Below are 13050 nucleotides of genomic sequence, written 5' to 3' on the forward strand. Positions count from 1 at the left end.
AGGAGATCGTCCAAGTACGGGATAATTAAAACTCCCTTCTTGCGAAGGAGTATCATCATTTCGGTCATTACCCATGGTAAAGACCCTCGGTGCCGTGGATAATCTAAATGGCAGCGTCTGGAACTGATAGTGACAGTCCGGTACCACAATCTTGAGGTACTCCTGGTGAGGAGGGTAAATGGGGACATGCAGGTAAGTATCCTTGATGTCCAGAGAGACCCTGTAATCCCCCTCGTCCAGGATCGCAATAATCGCCCTGAGCGATTCCATCTTGAACTTGAATCTTTTGTTATATGTGTTCAAGGATTTTAAATTTAAGATGGGTCTCACCGAACCGTCCGGTTTTGGTACCACAAACATTGTGGAAAAGTAACCCTTTTCCTGTTGAAGGAGGGGTACCTTGATAATCACTTGCTGTGAATACAGTTTTTTGGATAGCCACCAACACTGCCTCCCTGGCAGAGGGAGTTGCCGGTAAGGCAGATTTTAGGAAACGGCGGGGGGGAGACGTCTCGAGTTCCAGCCTGTACCTCTGAGATACTGTTTGAAGAACCCAGGGATCCACCTGTGAGAGAGCCCACTGTGCGCTGAAATTTCTGAGACGGGCCCCCACCGTACCCGGGTCCGCCTGAGCAGCCCCAGCGCCATGCTGTGGACTTACCGGACGCAGGGGAGGACTTCTGCTCCCGGGAACTAGCTGTGTGCTGCAGCTTTTTCCCTCTACCTTTTCCTCTTGGCAGAAAAGATGAGCCTCTAGCCCTCTACTTTTCTGGGGCCGAAGGGACTGTACCTGATAATACAGTGCTTACTTTTGCTGTGGGGTAGCTTGTGGCAAAAGTTTTGATTTCCCAGCCGTAGCTGTGGAAACGAGGTCTGAAAGACCATCCCCAAACAGTTCCACCCCCTTCTAGGCCAAACTTCCATGTGCCGTTTTGAATCGGCATCACCCGACCATTGCCGAGTCCATAACCCCCGTCTGGCGGCAATGGTTTTACATAGCGCTTATTAGTGATGCCAGTCGGCAAATATCCCTCTGTGCATCACGCATGTATAAGACAGCGTCTTTTATATGCTCTATTTTCAGCAAAATATTGTCCCTATCTATAGTATAAATATTATCCGACAGGGAATCTGACCACGCAGCTGCCGCACTGCACATCCATGCCGAGGCAATAGCAGGTCTCAATATAATGCCCGTGTGTGTGTGTATATAGCTTTAAGGGTAGTTTTCTGCTTTCTATCAGCAGGTCCTTCAGGGCGGCCGTATCCGTGACGGTAGTGCCACCTTTTTTAATAAGCGTGTAACCGCTTTATCTACCCTAGGGGTTATTTCCCAACGTGACCTATCCTCTGGCGGAGAAGGGTACGCTGCTTAGAAATTATCAATTTCTTATCGGGGGAAGTCCACGCTTCCTCACACACCTCATATCAATTCCTCAGATGCAGGAAAACTACTGGTAGTTTTCTGTCACCAAACATAATACCCTTTTTTGTGGTATCTGGGGTATTAGCAGAAATGTGTAATACATTTTTAATTGCCTCAATCATGTAACGGGTGGCGCTATTGGAAGGTACACTAGTCTCATCGTCGTCGACACTGGAGTCGGTATCCGTGTCAACATCTGTGTCTGCCATCTGAGGTAGCGGGCGTTTTAGAGCCCCTGATGACATGTGAGACGCTTGGACAGGCACAAGCTGAGCAGCCGGCTGTCCTATGTCGTCAAACCTTTTATGTAAGGAGTTGACACTGTCACGTAATTCCTTCCATAAGTCCATCCACACCGGTGTCGACCCCGCAGGGGGTGACATCCCATTCACAGGCATTTGCTCCGCCTCCACATCATTATCCTCATCATACATGTCGACACAGCAGTACCGACACACAGCACACACACAGGGAATGCTCTGACAGAGGACAGGACCCCACAAAGCCCTTTGGGGAGACAGAGGGAGAGTATGCCAGCACACACCAGAGCGCTATATACCACAGGGATATCACCTATAGAGAGTGTTTTCCCTTATAGCTGCATAATATATATATATATACTGCGCCTAATTTGTGCCCCCCCTCTCTTTTTAACCCTTTTCTGTAGTGCAGGACTGCAGGGGAGAGCCAGGGAGCGATCCCTCCAGCAGAGCTGTGAGGGAAAATGGCGCCAGTGTGCTGAGGGAGATGGCTCCGCCCCTTTTTCGGCGGGCTTTCTCCCGCTATTGTAAAAGTTCTGGCAGGGGTTAATAAACACCTATATAGCCCCTGGGGCTATATATGGTGTCAGTTCGCCAGCCAAGGTGTTAATATTGCTGCTCAGGGCGCCCCCCCCCCCAGCGCCCTGCACCCATCAGTGACCGCAGTGTGTGGTGTGCATGAGGAGCAATGGCGCACAGCTGCAGTGCTGTGCGCTACCTTGGAGAAGACAGAAGTCTTCAGCCGCCGATTTTCCGGACCACCTTCTTGCTTCTGGCTCTGTAAGGGGGACGGTGGCGCGGCTCCGGGAACGGACGACAAAGTCGGGTCCTGTGTTCGATCCCTCTGGAGCTAATGGTGTCCAGTAGCCTAAGAAGCCCAAGCTACCACCACTTAGGTAGGTTCGCTTCTTCTCCCCTTAGTCCCTCGGTGCAGTGAGCCTGTTGCCAGAAGGTCTCACTGAAAATAAAAAACCTAACATATACTTTCTTCCTAGGAGCTCAGGAGAGCCCCTAGTGTGCATCCAGCTCAGCCGGGCACAGAAATCTAACTGAGGCTTGGAGGAGGGTCATAGGGGGAGGAGCCAGTGCACACCAGATAGTCCTAAAGCTTTCTTTAGATGTGCCCAGTCTCCTGCGGAGCCGTCTATTCCCCATGGTCCTTACGGAGTCCCCAGCATCCACTAGGACGTCAGAGAAATGATGTTACACCTTAAACCTTACGCACAGCGCTGATGGTATAAAGTACCCGCAGTGCGTACACACCTTATCAATACACTCTTAAACCTTATACAGTTAAATACACTTTAAACCTTAGCAGGGAAATGAGGACACAACACCGATATGTAGTTAACCGCTGGGTTCTAACGCCACAGTGGATTATTTGAAAGGGGATAACAATACAAATTATACACTACAAGGCTAACAAGATAAATCTACAACAGAATAATGGCTACAGTCAATGTACATACGTGAGAATGTTCGCTTGCGCAACCTGGACCAGTCCTCCGCTCATCTGGTAGATAGCGTTCAGAGTCTTCTGACCGGCCAGGCAGCAACAGGCTTTTTATTCACTACTTCCATATACAATACAATGGTTACTGTAATCCCTTTGTTCATTGGACACAGAGATGCATCTTTACATTACAGGAGAGGTCATAGGTTGATTTGAAAAGGTGGGCGATGTCTTTCCCAACTGCTCTTGTGGGTGGTCTCCTCTGGATTCCCGCCGCATACATAATATACAGTAAATACAGTTTATATCTATATTCTACTTCTGCACATAACTATACGCAGGAACATGCAATCTTTCTCTAACCAACACCGGAATGTTACCCTTAAAATACCCTACAGCTGGATACTAGACATCACCCTATAACTTTAGTCTGTCCCCTCCTATCATGCAAAGGTGAATCCCTTAGTCCTGGAATCATTTAAACTGTTGATACTTGCTGATGTGGTGCAGGGGAGCTATGTGTACAAAGTGCACTATTTGGGTTAAATATGTAATGTTCTGATAACCCTCTATGCGCTCACAAACTCCGCCGTAAATACCCATACCACACGCAGGATCGCGGGATCGACCATACGCAAATTGCGGATATGTGCACGCACGGCGGAACAAGTGCACGAGCAGCGGGCATGTGTGTGTTGTTAGTACATGATGTATGCATTACAATATTTTTCGACTTTGACAGTGTGATGTAGTGTGTGTGACACACAGGGAGGAGAGGGAGGTGTGCAGGAACAGCTGTGTATGGTGTAGTGTGTGTGACACACAGGGAGGAGAGGGAGGTGTGCAGGAACAGCTGTGTATGGTGTAGTGTGTGACACACAGGAAGAGAGGGAGCCGTGCAGGAACAGCTGTGTATGGTGTAGTGAGTGTGATGTAGTGTGAGTGACACACAGGAAGGAGAGGGAACTGTGCAGGAACAGCTGAGTGTGATGTAGTGAGTGTGATGTAGTGTGAGTGACACACAGGAAGGAGAGGGAGCTGTGCAAGAACAGCTATGTATGGTGTAGTGTGTGTGTGTGTGAGTGTGATGTAGTGTGAGTGACACGCAGGAAGGAGAGGGAACTGAACAGGAACAGCTGTGTATGGTGTAATGTGTAAGTGTGGTGTGTGTGAGTGTGGTGTAGTGTGAGTGGCACACAGGAAGGAGAGGGAACTGTGCAGGAACAGCTGTGTAGTGTGTGTGAGTGTGATGTAGTGTGTGTGACACACAGGAACGAGAGGGAGATGTGCAGGAACAGCTGTGTATGGTGTAATGTGTGAGTGTGGTGTGGTGTAGTGTAGTGTGTGTGTGTGTGATGTAGTGTGAGTGACACACAGGAAGGAGAGGGAGCTGTGCAGGAACAGATGTGTATGGTGTAGTGTGAGTGTGATGTAGTGTGAATGACACACAGGGAGGAGAGGGAGGTGTGCAGGAACAGCTGTGTATGGTGTAGTGTGTGTGAGTGACACACAGGAAGGAGAGGGAGCTGTGCAGGAACAGCTATGTATGGTGTAGTGTGTGTGAGTGTGGTGTAGTGTGAGTGACACACAGGAAGGAGAGGGAGCTGTGCAGGAACAGCTGTGTAGTGTGTGTGAGTGTGGTGTGGTGTAGTGTGTGTGAGTGTGATGTAGTGTGAGTGACACAGGAAGGAGAGGGAGCTGTGCAGGAACAATTGTGTGTGGTGTAGTGTGTGTGAGTGTGATGTAGTGTGAGTGGCACACAGGAAGGAGAGGGAGCTGTGCAGGAACAGCTGTGTAGTGTGTGTGTGTGAGTGTGATGTAGTGTGAGTGGCACACAGGAAGGAGAGGGAGCTGTGCAGGAACAGCTGTGTAGTGTGTGAGTGTGATGTAGTGTGAGTGGCACACAGGAAGGAGAGGGAGCTGTGCAGGAACAGCTGTGTATAGTGTGTGAGTGTGATGTAGTGTGAGTGGCACACAGGAAGGAGAGGGAGCTGTGCAGGAACAGCTGTGTAGTGTGTGTGTGAGTGTGATGTAGTGTGAGTGACACACAGGAAGGAGAGGGAGCTGTGCAGGAACAGCTGTGTATGGTGTAGTGTGTGAGTGTGGTGTAGTGTGTGATGTAGTGTGAGTGGCACACAGGAAGGAGAGGGAGCTGTGCAGGAACAGCTGTGTATGGTGTAGTGTGTGAGTGTGGTGTAGTGTGTGTGAGTGTGATGTAGTGTGAGTGACACACAGGAAGGAGAGGGAGCTGTGTAGGAACAGCTGTGTAGTGTGTGTGTGAGTGTGGTGTAGTGTGTGTGAGTGTGATGTAGTGTGAGTGACACACAGGAAGGAGAGGGAGTTGTGCAGAAACAGCTGTGTAGTGTGTGAGTGTGATGTAGTGTGAGTGGCACACAGGAAGGAGAGGGCGCTGTGCAGGAACAGCTGTGTAGTGTGTGTGTGAGTGTGATGTAGTGTGAGTGGCACACAGGAAGGAGAGGGAGCTGTGCAGAAACAGCTGTGTAGTGTGTGTGTGAGTGTGATGTAGTGTGAGTGACACACAGGAAGGAGAGGGAGTTGTGCAGGAACAGCTGTGTATGGTGTAATGTGTGAGTGTAGTGTGTGTGAGTGACACACAGGAAGGAGAGGGAGCTGTGCAGGAACAGCTGTGTAGTGTGAGTGTGGTGTAGTGTGTGTGAGTGTGATGTAGTGTGAGTGACACACAGGAAGGAGAGGGAGCTGTGCAGAAACAGCTGTGTAGTGTGTGAGTGTGATGTAGTGTGAGTGGCACACAGGAAGGAGAGGCAGCTGTGCAGGAACAGCTGTGTAGTGGATGTGTGTGAGTGTGATGTAGTGTGAGTGGCACACAGGAAGGAGAGGGAGCTGTGCAGGAACAGCTGTGTATGGTGTAGTGTGTGAGTGTGATGTAGTGTGAGTGACACACAGGAAGGAGAGGGAGCTGTGCAGGAACAGCTGTGTAGTGTGTGTGTGAGTGTGGTGTAGTGTGTGATGTAGTGTGAGTGACACACAGGAAGGAGAGGGAGCTGTGCAGAAACAATTGTGTAGTGTGTGAGTGTGATGTAGTGTGAGTGGCACACAGGAAGGAGAGGGAGCTGTGCAGGAACAGCTGTGTAGTGTGTGTGAGTGTGGTGTAGTGTGTGTGAGTGTGATGTAGTGTGAGTGACACACAGGAAGGAGAGGGAGCTGTGCAGGAACAGCTGTGTATGGTGTAATGTGTGAGTGTGGTGTAGTGTGTGAGTGTGGTGTAGTGTGAGTGGCACACAGGAAGGAGAGGGAACTGTGCAGGAACAGCTGTGTAGTGTGTGTGAGTGTGGTGTAGTGTGAGTGTGGTGTAGTGTGAGTGGCACACAGGAAGGAGAGGGAGCTGTGCAGGAACAGCTGTGTAGTGTGTGTGATGTAGTGTGAGTGACACACAGGAAGGAGAGGGAGCTGTGCAGAAACAATTGTGTAGTGTGTGAGTGTGATGTAGTGTGAGTGGCACACAGGAAGGAGAGGGAGCTGTGCAGGAACAGCTGTGTATGGTGTAGTGTGTGAGTGTGGTGTAGTGTGTGTGAGTGTGATGTAGTGTGAGTGACACACAGGAAGGAGAGGGAGCTGTGTAGTGTGAGTGTGGTGTAGTGTGTGTGAGTGTGATGTAGTGTGAGTGACACACAGGAAGGAGAGGGAGCTGTGTAGTGTGAGTGTGGTGTAGTGTGTGTGATGTAGTGTGAGTGGCACACAGGAAGGAGAGGGAGCTGTGCAGGAACAGCTGTGTAGTGTGTGTGAGTGTAGTGTAGTGTGAGTGACACACAGGAAGGAGAGGGAGCTGTGCAGGAACAGCTGTGTAGTGTGTGTGTGAGTGTGATGTAGTGTGAGTGACACACAGGAAGGAGAGGGAGCTGTGCAGGAACAGCTGTGTATGGTGTAGTGTGTGAGTGTGATGTAGTGTGAGTGACACACAGGAAGGAGAAGGAGCTGTGCAGGAACAGCTGTGTAGTGTGTGTGAGTGTGGTGTAGTGTGATGTAGTGTAAGTGGCACACAGGAAGGAGAGGGAACTGTGCAGGAACAGCTGTGTAGTGTGTGTGTGTGTGTGAGTGTGGTATAGTGTGTGTGTGGTGTAGTGTGAGTGGCACACAGGAAGGAGAGGGAGCTGTGCAGGAACAGCTGTGTATGGTGTAATGTGTGAGTGTGGTGTAGTGTGTGAGTGTGGTGTAGTGTGAGTGGCACACAGGAAGGAGAGGGAACTGTGCAGGAACAGCTGTGTAGTGTGTGTGAGTGTGGTGTAGTGTGAGTGGCACACAGGAAGGAGAGGGAGCTGTGCAGGAACAGCTGTGTAGTGTGTGTGTGTGTGTGTGTGTGAGTGTGGTATAGTGTGTGTGTGAGTGTAGTGTGAGTGGCACACAGGAAGGAGAGGGAGCTGTGCAGGAACAGCTGTGTATGGTGTAATGTGTGAGTGTGGTGTAGTGTGTGAGTGTAGTGTGAGTGGCACACAGGAAGGAGAGGGAACTGTGCAGGAACAGCTGTGTAGTGTGTGTGAGTGTGGTGTAGTGTGTGTGTGAGTGTGGTGTAGTGTGAGTGGCACACAGGAAGGAGAGGGAGCTGTGCAGGAACAGCTGTGTATGGTGTAATGTGTGAGTGTGGTGTAGTGTGTGAGTGTGGTGTAGTGTGAGTGGCACACAGGAAGGAGAGGGAACTGTGCAGGAACAGCTGTGTAGTGTGTGTGAGTGTGGTGTAGTGTGTGTGTGAGTGTGGTGTAGTGTGAGTGGCACACAGGAAGGAGAGGGAGCTGTGCAGGAACAGCTGTGTATGGTGTAATGTGTGAGTGTGGTATAGTGTGTGAGTGTGGTGTAGTGTGAGTGGCACACAGGAAGGAGAGGGAACTGTGCAGGAACAGCTGTGTAGTGTGTGTGAGTGTGGTGTAGTGTGAGTGTGGTGTAGTGTGAGTGGCACACAGGAAGGAGAGGGAGCTGTGCAGGAACAGCGGGGGGAGGTGGGATAATCGCAGTTTCCTCTCTGACGCAGGAGAATCGGGGTCAGGATAGAATCGCAGCGATTCCCGGGACTCCTTCCTGCTCCCTCCCGCCGGTGCCAGCCCCATGCCCGCCAGCACAGACCCCTCCCCGGGGAGCAGAGAGAAGGATCCTCGGCCAGGGGAGATGCCCGGGGCTGGGGTGTAGTGACTGGGCCGGACCCTGCGCGGATACACAGTTACTGCTGCCCGCAACTTACTGCGGAGTGCGGGGCCCGCTCACCCCTCTCACCCGCTGCCGGGTGTCCTGCTGTTGCTGCCAGGGGCTGTGAGCGAGCTGTCTCTATGAGTAGTCTGTCTCTAAGTGAGTGAGCTGTCTCTATGTGAGTTGTCTCTTGCTGTCTCTATGTGAGTTGTCTCTATGTGAGTTGTCTCTTGCTGTCTCTGTGTCAGTCAGCTGTCTCTGAGTAGTCTGTCTCTGAGTTAGTGAGCTGTCTCTATGTGAGTGAGCTGACTCTATATTGTCTCTTGCTGTCTCTATGTGAGTGAGCTGTCTCTTGTTGTCTCTATGTAAGTGAGCTGTCTATGTGAGTGAGCGGTCTCTTGCTGTCTCTATGTGAGTGAGCTGTCTATGTGAGTGAGGTGTCTCTTGCTGTCTCTATGTGAGTGAGCAGTCTCTTGCTGTCTCTATGTGAGTGAGCTGTCTCTTGTTGTCTCTATGTAAGTGAGCTGTCTATGTGAGTGAGCGGTCTCTTGCTGTCTCTATGTGAGTGAGCTGTCTATGTGAGTGAGGTGTCTCTTGCTGTCTCTATGTGAGTGAGCAGTCTCTTGCTGTCTCTATGTGAGTGAGCTGTCTCTTGTTGTCTCTATGTAAGTGAGCTGTCTATGTGAGTGAGCGGTCTCTTGCTGTCTCTATGTGAGTGAGCTGTCTATGTGAGTGAGGTGTCTCTTGCTGTCTCTATGTGAGTGAGGTGTCTCTTGCTGTCTCTATGTGAGTGAGCTGTCTCTTGTTGTCTCTATGTAAGTGAGCTGTCTATGTGAGTGAGCTGTCTCTTGCTGTCTCTATGTGAGTGAGCAGTCTCTCGGTGAGATCTGGAGCAGGACTTCTCTTTGTTCTTGATTTGGATTATTGCGTTGCCCGTCCCTGGCTATGGCATCATCTGGCGGTGCCAGTGCCCAGGGGTCTGTAGGGAACATGGCGCTGCCCTGGTACCACCGGGATCTGAGCCGGGCAGCGGCTGAGGACTTGCTTGCCAAGGCTGGCAGAGATGGCAGCTTCCTGGTGCGAGACAGCGAGAGCGTCACCGGTGCCTATGCCCTCTGCGTGCTGTGAGTATGGCGTCTCCTGGGTTGTAGCGTTATGGCATGTATATGGTTTGTAGCATTATGCGGCGCTTAGTTCAGTTATAACCGTGTTCTTCTGTAGCGCCACCCTATACCGCAGCGCTGCTCACACACAGAACCTGCCCACTGGTGCCAGAGCACTGGGCGGTCAGTACTGTGCCATCATGGGTCTCCCATCCTAAGCTGGGAACCAATACAATCCGCCTAGTGAAGGGAAGAATGGACCTGGCGCACAAGAGCTTGCAATCTAGAGCGGCCGCTTGAAGCTGAAGTTTAGTAGAGTGTGTCAGATATTCCCCAGTATTTAGGGTATGGAGTAACACCTTTATACCTTTCTAAGTGTCATTATAATTGTCTTACCTTGTTTTTATTTCGGAACGCTACATTTATTTGTGCAGTGTGTTATAGTGTGACATACAGGTGTAACAGTGGTGACACTGCGTGCGGGTCCCGGGCGTTCTGTGCCCATGTGTGGTGCCACGAGCCCTGGGGGCACCTTATAAATAGTCACAAGACCTGAGAGCTACAGGATACAGCCGCCATACAGGTCATCAGTGACCGTGAGTAAAGGGCAAAGGAGATGTATCAAGCCTTGGAGAGAGATAAAGTGGGAGATTTAGGGTCTATTTACTAAGACTTGGCTGGAGATAAAGTCAACGGAAAGTACCAGCCAATCAGCTCCTGTCATTTTTCAAACCCAGCCTGTAGCATGGCCGTTAGGAGCTGATTGGCTGCTACTTTATCTCTCTCCACTTTATCTCTCTATTACAGGTGTCTCTTTCCTGGGTCATATGTTGTGTTATTACGTAATGCTGCGGTGTAGTGCGCGGCCCCTTTGCAGGTTATTAGGAGTGTATGAGGCGCCCCCCCCACACACACACACTTTAGGGGGAGCATTGCCCACAGCTTCCGGAGGTCCCAGGTGCCCTGCAGCTGCACCCCCACATGCTGGGCGAGGCCTTGGCACGTGATACACCATCAGGATTAATGTTTACATTTGTCACGTATGTAGTGTGAGACCCCCGTGTTCTGTGTGTGCGGAATTCTGATGGGTCCCAGTCCGGGAATCGCCTTATTACCCAGATATTCTGCCTTCCTGCCTCTGCTGACCCTTGTTATACATGGACGTCCAGCCCTGGTCACCACAAGGGTCCAGGGGGAAAACCCCGTGGGCCCCACTGCCTGGGGGCCCAACCAGGTCCCAGACTGTTCATGTGAGTTGTACAGTGCATTGTTGTTAGTCTGGTACATTATCAGGCGTGCACTAGCAGTATATAGTTACTATATATATTTATCATGGGGCCCAGCCCATGCACTCTCTAATAGTTAGGCAAGTCAATGTGATGGCTGGCCACACCCCCTCTGGAGACAGGCCACACCCCTAAACATGGGCCCCTACTGCCGCATTACCCTGGTGGACCCTTCGTACCCCAGTCTGACACTGCATGTGACTGTGATAAACAGCGATTTTATATAATAGAATGGGGGGTGGGCAGCGCTGTATACACGTTATATTGTACACGTTATATAGGGGGAGGGGGCTGTATACACAGTGTTATACTGTACACGTTATATAGGGGAGGGGGCTGTATACGCAGTGTTATACTGTACACGTTATATAGGGGAGGGGGCTGTATACACAGTGTTATACTGTACACGTTATATAGGGGGAGGGGGCTGTATACACAGTGTTATACTGTACACGTTATACTGTATACATTATATAGGGGGATGGGGGCTGTATACACAGTGTTATATTGTACACGTTATATAGGGGAGGGGGCTGTATACGCAGTGTTATACTGTACACGTTATATAGGGGAGGCGGCTGTATACACAGTGTTATACTGTACACGTTATATAGGGGGAGGGGGGCTGTATACACAGTGTTATACTGTACACGTTATACTGTACACGTTATACTGTACACGTTATATAGGGGGAGGGGGCTGTATACACAGTGTTATACTGTACACGTTATATAGGGGGAGGGGGGCTGTATACGCAGTGTTATACTGTACACGTTATATAGGGGAGGGGGCTGTATACACAGTGTTATAATGTACACGTTATATAGGGGGAGGGGGGCTGTATACGCAGTGTTATACTGTACACGTTATATAGGGGGAGGGGGCTGTATACACAGTGTTATACTGTACACGTTATACTGTATACATTATATAGGGGGATGGGGGCTGTATACACAGTGTTATATTGTACACGTTATATAGGGGAGGGGGCTGTATACACAGTGTTATACTGTACACGTTATGTAGGGGGAGGGGGGCTGTATACGCAGTGTTATACTGTACACGTTATATAGGGGAGGGGGCTGTATACACAGTGTTATACTGTACACGTTATATAGCGGGAGGGGGGCTGTATACGCAGTGTTATACTGTACACGTTATGTAGGGGGAGGGGGGCTGTATACGCAGTGTTATACTGTACACGTTATATAGGGGAGGGGGCTGTATACACAGTGTTATACTGTACACGTTATATAGCGGGAGGGGGGCTGTATACACACTGTTATACTGTACACGTTATACTGTATACATTATATAGGGGAGGGGGCTGTATACACAGTATCATATTGTACACGTTATGTAGTGGAAGGGGGGGCTGTATACACAGTATTATACTGTACACGTTATATAGGGGGAGGGGAGCTGTATACACAGTATTATACTGTACACGTTATATAGTGGGAGGGGGCGCTGTATACGCAGTGTTATACTGTGCACGTTATATAGCGGGGGGCTATTTACGCAGTGTTATACTGTACACATATAGCGGAGGGGGGTGTATACGCAGTGTTATACTGTACATGGTATATAGGGGGAGGGGGGCTGTATACACAGTTATACTGGTACACGTTATATAATGGAAGGGGGCTGTATACACAGTGTTATACTGTACACGTTATATAGTGGGAGGGGACGCTTTATACACAGTATTATACTGTATATATTGTATAGTGGGAGTGGGCGCTGTATACACAGTATTATACTGTATATATTGTATAGTGGGAGTGGGCGCTGTATACACAGTATTATACTGTATATATTGTATAGTAGGAGGGGGTGCAGTATATTTGTTGTGTGGCAATGGGTGCTGTATAGAGAGTGTTACACGGTGTATGTTTCGCAGTGGGCACTGTATACACAGTATTATACTGTATATATTCTATAGTGGGTGGGGGCGCTGTATACACAGTATTATACTGTATATATTGTATAGTGGGAGGGGGTGCAGTATATTTGTTGTGTGGCAATGGGTGCTGTATAGAGAGTATTACGCGGTGTATGTTACGCAGTAGGTGGGGGCGCTGTATAAACAGTATTATACTGTATATATTGTATAGTGGGAGGGGGTGCAGTATATTTGTTGTGTGGCAATGGGTGCTGTATAGAGAGTTACACGGTGTATGTTACGCAGTAGGTGGGGGCGCTGTATACACAGTATTATACTGTATATATTGTATAGTGGGAGGGGGTGCAGTATATTTGTTGTGTGGCAATGGGTGCTGTATAGAGAGTTACACGGTGTATGTTACGCAGTAGGTGGGGGCGCTGTATACACAGTATTATACTGTATATATTGTATAGTGGAGGG

At 49.7% G+C, this 13050-nt stretch overlaps 1 protein-coding gene across 2 annotated transcripts in view; it reads left to right on the forward strand.

The window, feature by feature from the left end:
- Nucleotides 1-7953: 7953 nt before the first annotated feature.
- Nucleotides 7954-13050, forward strand: part of INPPL1 (inositol polyphosphate phosphatase like 1) — a 112423-nt gene continuing 107326 nt past the window's right edge. Inside the window, exon 1 of one of the 2 annotated variants that reach the window (XM_063950899.1) lies at nucleotides 7954-9417. In XM_063950899.1, the coding sequence (XP_063806969.1) occupies nucleotides 9239-9417 (179 nt within the window). In that variant the 5' untranslated portion in view covers nucleotides 7954-9238. The remainder of the gene's footprint in view (nucleotides 9418-13050) is intronic. The other variant, XM_063950900.1, reaches the window with a different exon arrangement.

This window comes from Pseudophryne corroboree, chromosome 2 (assembly GCF_028390025.1).
Source record: "Pseudophryne corroboree isolate aPseCor3 chromosome 2, aPseCor3.hap2, whole genome shotgun sequence".
NCBI classification, from domain to species: Eukaryota; Metazoa; Chordata; class Amphibia; order Anura; family Myobatrachidae; genus Pseudophryne; species Pseudophryne corroboree.